This window comes from Corythoichthys intestinalis, chromosome 5 (genome assembly GCF_030265065.1).
Source record: "Corythoichthys intestinalis isolate RoL2023-P3 chromosome 5, ASM3026506v1, whole genome shotgun sequence".
Lineage (NCBI taxonomy): Eukaryota > Metazoa > Chordata > Actinopteri > Syngnathiformes > Syngnathidae > Corythoichthys > Corythoichthys intestinalis.
Window position 1 is genome coordinate 27,803,290 of NC_080399.1, and position 14,383 is coordinate 27,817,672.

The window sequence follows — 14,383 nt, forward strand, 5'->3', positions numbered from 1 at the left end:
TAGTAAAAGGCATTCATTTTTATTGCATCATATGAAATAACTGCTATCTGAATCTTATGTGGATTTGTTTAGAAACGTCGAAAATCATGAAAACCATTATTGTCATTGGTTGGTTCTCTTTTAGAGTTGTTTGTCGTGTGAGAATGAGAGAGAGAAGTAAAGTGTGATTAAAAGCTTTGTGATTAAGTTAAGGCCAACGCGGGTATGGCGGCCTTGGAAACAATGTGCTCATGGAAAGAGAGCATCTCATCCGTTTAGGCCAATGATGACTGTTAAATTTGAGAAGCATTGCGGTTCTTTTTTGGAGGAGGCGATTAAACAAACCCACCAGACATCGTCCCAGCGACACATTGAATACGGATAGCTGTACGTTTCATTTATGACCAACAGCTTCATGTTGATGGTCACTTTATTTTCAATTGTTCATTTTCAACAAAGGTTGTTCTGGGTGTACTGTAAAATCCAATTTATTTATGGAATCATCTAAAAATGGTTTGGGTTTGCTAATAGATGTACAATTGGTGTTTAAGGGCCAAAATATGGAAAATATAAAGCATTGCTACCATGCATCTAGTTTTAACACAATAATGATGCGTTAATAACTTTTCAGAAGATAAATTATTCAAAACAAACAAACAAACATGCTAATGGTAGTGTGATGCCTTGGGATAAGAGTGACACTACAGTGACATTAAAGGTCTTCAAGAGACGAGTCATCAATTGACGAACCATTTGGCAAATGTACTAGCCACAACAGCCACCTTGCTGCCCTCCTGCCATTTCATTGTAATGAAAAATATTCTTCTTTCTTCTCAAAATAGCGATTGAATCGTGCCATGGCATATCTACAAAAAAAAAAAAAAAAAAAAGACATTCAGACATTTCATCTATGCTTTGATTACTAAATAGTACGTTCGACCTCATGTCCAAATAGCTGCTTTAATCCTTTCATGGACATCGATTCAAAAGGTATCATTAGCTTAACCCATTCAAAGCCAGCCCAGGCACGGTATAAGATGTGGTAGTTAGTTAAAAAAAAAAAAAAAAAGGGAAATTTATATTGATAACACCTTTTGACACTGAGGTTAAAATGGATTGGACATTTATTGCCATCAATGGCAGCCAAAGAGTTAAGATATGTGAGGTCACAAGAGATTTTTAGAATGGAATAGAATAGAAAGCCTTACTTATCTGTGTATAGAGTAAAATGAGGTTTAAAGCTTCGCCATAACGTGCACCACATAAAAACAGAAGCTAACGTACAATAAGGCTAATATAAAAACACAGGTTACAGTGTACACAAACACTGGGAATAAAGTGAGTAAGTGACTAGCAGCAAGTTGTGATGTAGTGGTAATATAACAATGTGTATATGACAGCTTATAATACTCAACAAGGCAAATGGCTGACTTGATATGCAAGTGCAAATGACAGTTCATGCATAGACGTTGATGTAACAGTGCAAAAATGCTTTAATTTAACTGTGCAAATATTGCATTTGCAGTACTATGATTGTGCAGAACCCAGATAGAGACAGTTGTCTGAGAACGTATTACTTGACATGCATGTGACAATGTTGGGGCATTAGCAGTGCAAGGACAGTGACATTTCAGTGCAAACTTGAATTGAGTATGGTGACAGCTCTTGAAAAGAAGCTTGCTGTCAGTCTCTTTGTTTTGGCTGTTATGGTCCTGTAGTGCCTGCCGGAGGGCAAATGGTTGAAGTGTTGGAAGCTGGGTGTGTGTAGTCTTTTATATATAAAAACAAACAAACAAACAAACAAACAAACAAACAAACAAACAAAACAAAATGCCACCAACATTAGAATAATAATAAACAAACTTAGTCTTTTTGGGGTGTTCCTGTTTTGGACCACTGAACTCAACATTGCATTGTAACAATGTACAGTTCATACACTGCTGGCCAAAAGTATTGACACAAGTATTGATCTGTCAGATAATGCTCAATTTCTCCAAGAAAATAATTGCAATTACAAATTGGTAGCAAAAAAATTTTTTTTTGCTTGCAATGAAAAAAAAACACAAAAGAGAATGATTTCTAAAAAATCATTATTAAAAAAAATCATTATCATTTTACACATAACTCCAAAAATGGGCCGGACAAAATATTGGCACCCTTTGAAAAATGTGATGCTTCTCTAATTTGTGTAATTAACAGCGCCTGTTACTTACCTGTGGCACATAAGAGATGTTGGCAATAAGTATATCACACACGCAGTTAAAATGGATTAAAGTTAACTCAACCTATGTCATGTGTCCTTGTGTGTACCACATTCAGCATGGGAAAAAAAGACCAAAGAACTGTCTGAGCACTTGAGAAGTAAAATTGTCGAAAAGCATGGGCAATCTTAAGGCTACAAGTCCATCTCCAAATTCCTGAATGTTTCTGTCTCTACCGTGCACAGTGCCATCAATAAGTGTAAAGCCCATGGCACTGTGGCAAACCTCCCTAGATGTAGACGGAAAAGAAAAATTGATGAGAGATTTCGACGAAAGATTGTGCGTGGTGGATAGAGAACCTTGACTAACATCCAAACAAGTTCAAGCTGCCCTTCAGTCCGAGAGTACAACAGTGTCAACCTGCACTATCCGTCGGCGTCTGAATGAAAAGGGACTCTATGGTAGGATACCCAAGAAGACCCTTACTTCTGACCCAGAGACATTAAAAAAGCCAGGCTGGAGTTTGCCGAAACTTGCCTGAGAAAGCCAAAAACGTTTTCGAAGAATGTTCTCTGGTCAGATGAGACAAAAGTAGAGCTTTTAGGGAAAAGGCATTAACATATACAGTAGTTTACAGTGAAAAAAAAACTAGGCCATTATAGAAAAGAACACAGTCAAACATGGCGCAGGTTCCCTGATGTTTTGGGGTTGCTTTGCTGCCTCTGGCACTGGACTGCTTGACCATGTGCATGGTATTATGAATTCTGAAGACCACCGACAAATTTTGCAGCATAATGCAGGGCCCAGTGTGAGAAAGCTGGGTCTCCCTGAGAGGTCATAGGTCTTCCAGCAAGACTATGACCCAAAACACACTTCAAAAAGCACTAGAAAATGGTTTGATAGAAAGCACTGGAGACTTCTAAAGTGGCTAGCAATGAGTCCGAACCTGAATCCCATAGAACACCTGTTGAGAGATCTGAAAATGGCAGTTTGGCGAAGACACCCTTCAAATCTCAAGAGACCTGGAGCAGTTGGCCAAGGAAGAATGGTCTAAAATTCCAGCAGAGCATTGTAAGAAACTCATTGATGGATACCTGAAGCGATTGTTCACAGTTATTTCATCTAAAGGTTGTGCTACCAAGTATTAGGCTTAGGGTGCGAATACTTTTGTCCGGCCCATTTTTCGAGTTTTGTTTAAAATGATAATTATTTTTTTTTTGTAATTCTTTTTTTTTTTTCATTGCAAGAAAAATAAAGACCTTAATACCAAAGCATTTGTAATTGCAATCATTTGCTGGAAGAAATTCAGCATTATCTGACAGACTTGCAGGGGTGCCAATACTTTTGGCCAGCAGTGTAGCTGCAGATCAAGGTTGGTGCCTACCATTTTGTCTGCAGAGAAGCACCGCACTTCATTGTAATCTGTTATTTATTATTTAAACTTCATGCTAAAAAGAGCACAGATAGTTTAGAAATCATTGAACAAGTAATTTATTCATATTGAAAGACCTTAGCTTTACATTGACAATAAAAAGTCATTCCTAAGGTGAATTGGAAAAGAGCAAAACACACATGGTTTTCATATTGCTATAGTTTGCAGCTCATAAACCATGTGTTCTTTATCTATATGCTTTTTAATCCCTTTAATGTTGCAATGCTAGCAAGTACACTTCACAAGGACTACACATCTTTGGTCTAAACAATAAGGCGTCAGGTGAAATGGAAAAAGGGAGCCATAATGTATTATCAGACATCTAAAAGAATGCCCTCTGCCGTTTTTATGGTTTTTAATTAAAATCGACCATCTGTGTTATTGCAGAAATTTTTCACTCACTTTAAACTAAAAAAATAGATTTCACTTTGACAATCAGATGAAGTTCAATAATTCCAGCTGTACCTATCCAATAATGTTTTAATTGTATTTTATTTAAATTTAGCAATAGTTTTGGCCAAGATTGTACTTTTACCAGGTCAATAATTATAATAATGCAATGTCAGTAATTAAAATGTGATATTTTATTCTTTATTTTTTTATATATTTATTTTTACAGCGTAATACAAAAGTGAGTACACCCCTCACATTTCTGCAGATATTTAAGTATATCTTTCCATGGGACAACACTGACAAAATGACACTTTGAAACAATGAAAAGTAGTCCGTGTGCAGCTTATATAATAGAGTTAATTTATTTTCCCCTAAAAAAACCTCAAAATATAGCCAATAAAATCTAAACCCCTGGCAACATAAGTGAGTACACCCCTTAGAAACTACGTACATCCCTGAACATCCAAATTGAGCCTCTTCTGAAGACGGTACACAAGAAAGCCCGCAAACAGTTTGCTGAAGACATGTCAACAAAGCACATGGATTACTGGAAACATGTCCTCTGGTCTGATGAGACGCAGGGGCTTTCTTGTGTACCATCTTCAGAACAGGCTTCCCCCTGGGGTGACAGCCATGCACACCAATTTGATGTAGAGTGAGGTGTATGGTCTGAGCACTAACAGGCTGACCCCCCACCGCTTCAATTTCTCCAGCAATGCTGACTGCACTCCTGTAACGAGTCACATGACATTTTGGAGGGAAAATGACAAGCAGTACCCAATTTGGACGTTTAGGGATGTACGTATTTTCTAAGGGGTGTACTCACTTTTGTTGCCAGGGATTTAGATATTAATGGCTATATTTTGAGTTATTTTGAGGGGAAAATAAATTAACTCTATTATATACGTAAGCTGCACACAAACTACCTTTCATTGTGTCAAAATGTCATTTTTTTCAGTGTTGTCCCATGAAAAGATATTAGGGCTGTCAAAATTATCGCGTTATGGGGCGTTAATTAATCTTTTAAATTGATCACGTTAAAATATTTGACGCAATTAATGCACATGCCCCACTCAAACAGATTAAAAATGACAGCAGTGTCATGTCCACTTGTTACTTGTGTTTTTTGTCTCCCTCTGCTGTCGCTTTGGTGCGACTGATTTTATGGGTTGACATCAACAACGGCGAGCTACTAGTTTATTTTTTGATTGAAAATTTTACAAATTTTATTGAAATGAAAAAATTAAGAGGGGTTTTAATATAAACTTTCTATAATTTGTACTACAAGTCTTTCTATCCATGGATCGCTTTAACAGAATGTTAATGTTATTGCCATCTTATTGATTTATTGTTATAATAAACAAATACAGTACTAATTTACAGTATGTTGAATGTATATATCCGTCTTGTGTCTTATCTTTCCATTCCACCAATAATTTACAGGAAAATATGGCATATTTTATAGATGATTTGAATTGCGATTAATTACGATTAATCAATTTTTAAGCTGTGATTAACTCGATTTAAAATTTTAATCGTTTAACAACCCTAAAAGATATACTTAAATATCTGCAGAAATGCGGGGAGTGTACTCACTTTTGTGATACACTGTATGTGCAGCAACATGTCGGACTCATGACTGCACCCAACCATGTGGCGCTACCACTGGTCAATTACACTGTCATTGCTCTAGTGTATTAACAATTTGTCAAAAATCCAAATGGCTTTTTAAAACTTCAAAAATCATATATTTGGAAAAATAAGTAAAATAATAATTGCACTTCAGGTAATAAAAACATGATAAATGTACTTGTGCTCATACAGAGATGAAAACCAGAAATTTAAAAAAAAAAAAAAATCTTATTTGCACTTTTTTTTTTTGTAATAATAGGCTTTACTCACTACTAGTAATTAGGTAAGAATCCAAGATAAATACCTTCATTCAGTCCAGTATTTGCTAAAGAAATTTAAATATTTCATCTTAAACTTCAAACATGATGTACCATTTTACGTAAAAAAAGGTTATCATTTATTATTTTTATGTATGGATTTTTATGTATGGAGTTACATTCTTTATCACATACTACAATTATGATGAAGATATTAAACCCTTGCAGGGGTATTGGTCAAAGTCAATTAATACATTAAAAAGAATCAAAACAGTAGGATTGGTTACATTCCGACGTAACACTCTAAAGTGGATTTTTATTTTTCATAGTATTTAACTCATTGCATATGATTGACAGCGCTAGTCGTCCAATCCATTTTGACTAGGAGGGGCAAATGGGCGATGGTTCGCCCCTTCCAGTTATAATGGACTGGACCTCTAGCGCCAGCAGTGGCAGCCAATAGGTTACATGAGTGCCTTCCAAGGTTGAAAAAAAAAAATCATGCATGAAAGGTTTAAACTAGCCAGGAGTCCACTCAACTGGGGCACCAGTGCCTTATCAAAATTAACTTTTTTTTGTTTTGTTTTTCGGTAAACAAGTCAAAGTGTTTTTTTCTTTCAATCACCATTCATTCTGTTCTATTCCAAAAGGAAATGTCAGTAAATACAATACAGATTATTGTCTGTGAAAGAGAAACTGCTCTCCCTTTGAAGTGACAAAAAAAAAGATCTCTAACTGCACATTTTACATTGGAACGAAGCGTCTCATCGTCCATCACAATCATGTGCACTTTTATTCAAGCTGACATCTCAAAAAGTGGCGTACTTAACGATAACCGTGGATGAAACTGAACTCTTTTTTTTTTTTTTTTTTTTTTTTTTTAAGTAATAAATGAAAAACAGGTATTCTTTTTCTCAATGTGCTTTTGTGCAAAAATTGACTTGGGTAGCAACAGTGGTGGACCTCCTCCTTGTTCATTTCCTCATAATAATGTCTTTGTCAAAATAACAGGTCTGTCTAGTCAGCGCCGCTGCACATTTAAACCGCATACACGCGCGCCTACATACACACACGCTCATGCAAGTGAGCAAAGTAAAAATGGAGTCAAGACGTTCCTATTGTCACAATGCACATCTGGCTTGTATTAGAGCACAAGGCCGCACAGACGCCTGTCACTCGTCGGGAAGTCGGGGGAGATTTGGCTCAGGGGGACAACAGTGGGAGAAAACGCGCGCACATGCACACCCACAAATGAACGCACACGCACATACGTTTCCATAACTTCAGACAACATTTACATTTATTCACATTGGTTTCATGGTTACTTACAGCCAACTCGGAGTCTAACATTGGCCCTTTACCCATATTTTTAAAGCACTTTGGGGTACTAGAGTGCATTCATGTGTTAAATGTGTGACACATGAACACGTAGGTACATATACTAGTACACATCAGTCTATTTAAACTGTCATTACAGATGCCAGTGCCACAAAATGAAAGAACTAATAGTGATTGGGCATAACTAATAAGTCGATATAACATAAAAATGGAAGCGCACAACTAAAGATGCACCGATACCGATACTAGTATCAGCAGGGGGCGCCGATCCGGCCCGAAATGGTGGTATCGGTATCGGCGAGTACCAACAAAGACGGCGCCGATACCATTTACCGGTCCATTATTATAACATTTGACCACAGCCTTTTTCTCCTCCTGGCGATCACTACACTCTGTCTCTGTGTTGTGTGATGACACGTGAACACCAAGCAGCTATCGCTATTGGCCTGCTCCAGACCAATGAGAGCGGGCCAATAGCCACTCCTGACCAATCAAAAGGGGGCTTTTTCATATGGACGAAAAACAAACCAGGAAATATGGCGGCGCCGCGGCGGTCGGGAAATATTTCCAAATAGAAATCCTGTCGATTAAAATCAATGGCTGCATGCAAGATTTGCGGCCTGAAAGTTTGGAGATGTGGAGTTAAATCGTCCAGTTTCAATACCTCAAACTTGATAAAACATTTGAAGACGAAACGTGAACGAACACAACGAGTTTGAGCCTGCAAGAGCAGGACTGCTATCCAGAGGAAGAAGGCCGCTGGACCGGAGCAACAATTTCTGGTCAGTTCACTTCGTCTACATTATTTTTATTGTCTTTTACTGAAAGAAATGCCGCAGTAATTTGGGAAGTGTTTCCAAAGTATTGTTGCCACCTTTCAGAAATAGAAATAAGGGACTCCCACCTCCCGAAAAAAAGGAGAGACGGGATGCTTTGGTCAATTATTATTACTTATAATTGTTAGCGTCCGCAAATGCGGAAACAAGGTTGAACCTCGAAGCAGACAACAAGCGGGGGATACATAAAAGGGTTTAATGATTGCAAACAAAAAATAACACGCGATCGCGGGACAGTAGAAATAACAAAAGGAGTCCGTGACAGCAGGTCGACGGACAAACTAAGATGATAGGCAGCGGTTACAAACGAGAGCAGCACACTAAAAGAAAAACCCAATGCAGGGGCATAACAAGCAAATGTAGCGAGATTATTGTGCCAGATGTCAAATAGCGATCAGCAAGGCAAATATCTCGGCAGCCTTCTCTGAGATCACCCGTGCTTAAATGCTGCGTTGATGAGCCTGCATTGGATTCAAGTGCCACGCCCCCACGCCCAGCAACAAAACACAATCTAAACCAGCAGCAGAATGTGACAATAATTTCATGAAAGTTGCACTGTTTGGACTTTGAGAGGTTTAAAAAAGTTTATTCAGTTCATTCAGAGTTTATTATTATGAATTTATTTTTACTTTCTTACTGTTGGGCTAGTATTATACATGTTTTATTAATTTCACAAATTTAGCACTATTTTGGCCTTCGAGAGCGGAAGGTTTATTCAACTATTGTCTACTAGGGTTTAGTGTACTTTTTCCTATTTTGCAAAGGTAAGCAACAGCCTGACAAAGCCTTGATAGCAATGATTTCACATCCAATTATGTAGCTCTTTGGGAAAAAAAAAAAAAAAAAAATATATATATATATATATATATATATATATATATATATATATATATATATATATATATATATATATATATATAATCGGGGTGGTATCGGTATGGTATCGGTATCGGCCGATACTGCACAGCCAGGTATTGGTATCGGGGCCAAAAAATGGTATCGGTGCAACACTACGCACAACATTGGAAGCAACCGCATATCAAGAGTCCACTAGAGCTGTTGTCATGAACGAAGATACTATCGACAAATAACACAAGATTTTAGGACATCTAGGGTGGAAAAAAAGAAGTTGTCTAGCTTGCTAGAACATGAAGTGACCACATGCCAGAGTAATGGAAACACACAGCATTAAAGAATGAGAACTTTCAGTCTTTTTTCACTTGGTCTTGAGTGGTGGTGTATACAAAACTCCAATTTTGGGTATTAAAGCAAAGCAACCACAACAATAAAAAATTCAACTAAGAGACAGATTGTAAGTTGGAGAATGACTAAGTTCATGTGTATTTGGGTTTAGGGGGCAGGGAGGTTAGTAGGTTCTCCATCCTGTCAATTTCCCGTCTTGCTTGGCAACTGTTAGCACTGAAATGAAAGTAACCCAACCCGCGGACTGAGCACTCATTCGGGGGCAACCGGGGAGCAGACGACCGCGGCGGTGTTAGTGGTGGTGGGGTTCAAGGGACGCAAATGCGAGAGTGACGGTCGGACGGGAACAATAGCGCCTCTGTGCCTCAGCTCCCCTCTGGATCACATTTCCTCCCGGGGTCTACTTCCAAATGAGGCGAGGGCGCTGCCGTTGATCTCCCAGGCGGCTATATACGGGGCTAACTGGGGGGAGGCTGCCTAGTGTCAATAGTGATTTGGATCATTAACGTAGTTCATGCGGGCCAAATGAAAAGAGTTATTGGGAAGGGGACTTTTTAAAGGGACTTTTAAGCGTTAGTGCAAATTTGGAGCCTCAGTAAGAAAATATGTTGCATTTATCTGTCTTTTGCACAGAATCCAGCCAAACTGTAAGCACATGTGTGCACTTTCACAATGTCACTTTTTATAGTCAGTGTAAAAGGGTCTTTAATTCTTTTACAAGTAATCCATTAGGAACCCTAAAAATTGGTAGTTTCTTTCTCTTTCATCGTGTTTGAAGAAAATTGAAGAAATGCAATGACTGCTAAATGATGTTATATGAGTCTCTCCAGCTTCACGATAAGATTGACTGTTATCTGACACAATTGTTCTTGAGAGTGTCTCATTGTTGTTGGCCATGGGTGTGTGCACAGATATAGTATTTTATGTCACTTTCACATTTGACCAAGAAGACCAGGGTCTGGTTGGAGAGCTACCTTGTAACACCACTTGCAAAAGACTTGTTGAAAAAGTTCAGTGTTCACACTGCTCCAACCGATCTTTCCAAGTAGCATCACGTGGACCAAAGGCGCACTCGTCTATTGGACAAATTTAGAAGGGGAAGTACCTTCCTCAGAGCAGCGGGGAGGGGGGGGGGCTTCGTGTGACGCTGCAGGGAATCTGCATTCACAAGCGAACCGGTGTGTGCTTAAAGCGGACGGAGACCCACGATTTTTGAGCGGACAAGAGTTCGTTTGTTTGGTCCGAACTAAAGTTCCGATGCGCATTCACATTTACAAAACGAAGCAGACTATCTGAGAAAAAGAACTCTGGTCTGTTTAAAAAGGACCAAATAGTGCTAGTGTGAAAGCGCCCTTAAAGTGATCCTCTAACTTAAATACATGTAGGCTCTAATAAACCACGATTGTTCTCTTGTACTAAGATATGTTGTTAGAAACACATAAAATGTTAAATCAATGGCAATATTTTATAATATTTAGTCCATATTTTGACCGTTAGTTGGCGCCATGGTTTGCAGGCTCGCAGTGATGACGTCATTGGCATCTTTCCAAATGTGTAGCGTGTTCAACAATTGCTTATTGCTGCCTAAACTCGCGAAGTAAAATGCCACAATGCGCTGTTTTTGGATGGAAGGGGAGTGAAGTGAGTGGTCAAGGTGGAATTATTATTTTTAGTGAATAAATTTGCATAAGTGGAAGCTTCTCCCCCTTTTTGGTTCCTGTATGCACGTATCCTACCCACCACTCGTTACAACTGGCGCCCGAACATTTTTCCTGGATCCTCAGTCAAGTAAGGGATCCGTCTATTTTATGGATCCGACGGTCCCACCGCGTCTGCAATATTGGTTTCGGATCTGTCCATTTTTTTGATTCGTTGGTCCCACAGCGGCTTTTCGGATCAGTCTATTTTGTGGAATCGACGGCCTGATCGCAGCTACGACATTGCCATGGGATCGGTCTAATTCCTGGATCTTCGAGTGAGTAAAAAACACGAATTTGGATTACTATTGCTATCTTTTTTAGTGACTATTCTTCGTGGGAGTTTTCCCCAAATCATACTAATTAATTAAAGCACTATGGCACGCTACAGTGACGACAGTGACTCTGACATGGACTTTACAACAATGTTACAACAATGGGAACGTGTGTTTGCGTACTGCTGAGCTCCCAAGTGAAGAGTGGTCAAGGTGGAAATATTATTTTTTGTGAATAAATGTGCATAAGTGGAAGTTTGTCCCCTTTTTGGTACTTTTATACATGTATCCTAGCTACCACGCGTTACAATGTACAAGACATGGATTACACACGGTGTGCTCTTTGGCCTGTACTGTATGTAAAGCACACGACAGCTCTGGATGCTAACAATCTACATAATTATATTGGGATAAGTTTGAAAACGCAATATGCTTACCTTGAATATCTGCTAATAAAACCGGACAGCATACACTCTCGCTCCCAACCAGAGTTCCCAACAGGACTCTCTCGCATCACCAGTTTTGCCCAACTTTTGTCTTATCAGGTATTTGCTGCACGCATTTTTACCTGAAGCTCGTCTTGTGAACGACTGACAGTGCTGTCCTGCTCTTCACTTTCCAGATCTGGTTCAAATAGAAAGGGTAGAACTGACGACATGTTGGGAAAGCTAATAAGTGACAAGCTGAAATTTCGTCAACGGGACCAGTGACGTCACGCACTGCGACGTAACAAGAATGGTGACCTATCACTTAAAATAATTTTAAAAACTTTGTTAAAATAAAAACATTAAGAGGGGTTTTAAGATCAAATTATTAAACTCATACTAACATTTATCTTTTAAAAATTACTTGTCTTAAAAATAGAGGATCCCTTTAAGGCTGAGTTATGCTTTGACGTGACGCAAATGGACTGTGATTGGTCAGTTCAGACTGTTGTTTCCTGTTCAGCGCAAATTCACCGCCATTTATAAACATTCTTTGGCTACACTCAAAAATGGAACAAGCCTACAAGAGGATGATCGAAGAAGAGGTCCGCAAGTACGACCATCTGTACAATATTTCGTCAGGGCATTATAAAGATTGCCAAATGGCAAGCAATTCCCTTCAACTGCCAGTTTTTTTTTTTTTTTAATCACTTTATGTCATACTTTTGGTCTGTGCACTTTATCATTTATTTTGTTCATATGTTTGCTGTCAGTCTGTGACATATTTCCATTTAAACTTCTAGTATATGAAGAATAAAGCACAGGTTTGGTGTCAAAAGAGTTGTTTTGATGTTCAATTTTCAACAACAGACAGTTTACACACTTGATACATCATCACTGATTTAGAGTGCCTCGGCATGCCATTTCATTTTGCCATGGAAAATGAAGTTCCTTGAGGTGACTGAAAGAAAGCCATCAGGTCATTTCGAACAACTTTGTAGTTCAAGTAATCGCTTCCTGAATGTGACGGTGCTTTTGCTGCGCCTTGTCTGGTGCAATAGCAAGAGCTGTATACGGTGCAGTAGGTCATCAAACCGATCCGTTGACATGCGAAAGTAGCGAAAGTGCATTTCCGCATCGAAACGGAGTGGGCAAACCAAGTGTTGTAAATTTGCCGGTTCTCAATCTAGACTGGTTTAGTGGTCGGACAGACCACCTCCGCAACCGTCTTCTGCGTTGCCTACACCTCAACATTTGTATGTTTATGAGCGGAAGGTCCACATCCAAGTGTTCCATCTCCGTTGGCATTGTTGTCTTACCGGAAGAAAACTACATGAAGTCGACAAGAGTCCCCCAAAACTGTACAAACACAATGCCACACCCCTCTAGTGGCTTGGCGGTGAATTACAGAGAAGCACGTTCCCTTGCCGCAGAACTATCGAATGCTCATTGCCGCCATAGGGTCTACATCGTCGCTACGCCGTCTCTGCACCCTTTAGTGTCTGAGACTTGTTATAACAAGATGTGCAGGCATAGGAAAGATGCTAGAAGAATTAGCAGCAGGGGGTTTCTGGCACAACAATTTTGTTTTTTTACAGAGTGGCAGAGCATCAAGCAGCCAAATATTTAGATGATATCAACATCTGGTGCAATGTATTTAATAGCAATAAGACTTTGACCATTGGTTTAAAAACAAAAGCTCTCCTACTGTACGTGGTTACTTTAGTGCACCAAAAAAAGTGAAGGAAGCACAAACCTGTGGAAATCAAAATCAATTGAAGAGTAGAAAGACTGGAGAATGGCCCACAAACCCCAGAAGAGGTTGGATGCCTGGTTGGAGAAAAGTATGACAATCAGACGGAAAATACTGTAGGTTGACAGGTTGTCTGATCGTTTAACACTTTTTCTTGTGATTTCTTCAAAGCTGGAAAATTAGATGATTTTGGAGAACACAAACTGAATCGGAATAATACGCGTTATATGAACACTATCAGTTTGATACTATTTCTCCATGGTTTGTCACAAAATTATTTCAATTTTTCCGTCTGCTTTATTCTCAAAAGGTCTGCATCATTTGCAAATGTCCCTCTCTTGTCATTTCTGGGTGATAACAGCATGTTCAAAAATGGTCCAGTAAGTATGACAATTACATGCAAAAAGTAAAGTCATTTCACTCTCCCATTTTTCCTTGTCGCATTCCAATCAACTCCCCATGCCTTCATCACATTCAGAAATGTGCTAGGTCACATTCACACAATTTTATAGTCCTAAATAGGAAGTTAGGTTGTGTGGGAAGTTGTCACTCACCAAGGAAAATTTGCAGACTTGCACATAGAGCTGCGTCACCTCGTCCCGGGTGACGGAAACTTTTTGCCCAGTGCAGTTTTTGTAGCTTAGCAGGTAGGCCTCCAACCAGTCATTTTGAAGATCGTGGCTCGGGTAGCGGCTGTAGTCCACATCCTGGACGCCTTTGTGAAGATAAGCATCAGTCGCATTTTAAAGAAAATTGGAATGAACATAGATGTCGAGGACCTTGTGCCTTAAAGCTTAATTAATTTAAGATACTTTTCTACTCCATGCATGCTCCACCAATGCCCTGATGAGTACACAGAGCCCTGAAATTTTTTTCAGATACTGCCCCAAAAAGACCTTTTGCTTCCAGTGTTTGGCTTGAACTGTCTGGGTGAACCTGTGCACGTCCATGTGCGTCCATAT

At 39.1% G+C, this 14,383-nt stretch overlaps 1 protein-coding gene across 1 annotated transcript in view; it reads right to left on the minus strand.

Moving 5' to 3' along the window:
* Positions 1-265: 265 nt before the first annotated feature.
* The window catches only part of LOC130915889 (ethanolamine kinase 1-like), a 36,157-nt gene continuing 22,039 nt past the window's right edge, over positions 266-14,383 (minus strand). The window contains exons 6-8 of the mRNA XM_057836067.1: positions 13,976-14,136; positions 13,425-13,498; positions 266-845 (exon numbers count right to left, since the gene is read on the minus strand). Coding sequence (XP_057692050.1) covers positions 782-845; positions 13,425-13,498; positions 13,976-14,136 — 299 coding nt within the window. The 3' untranslated portion in view covers positions 266-781. The remainder of the gene's footprint in view (positions 846-13,424; positions 13,499-13,975; positions 14,137-14,383) is intronic.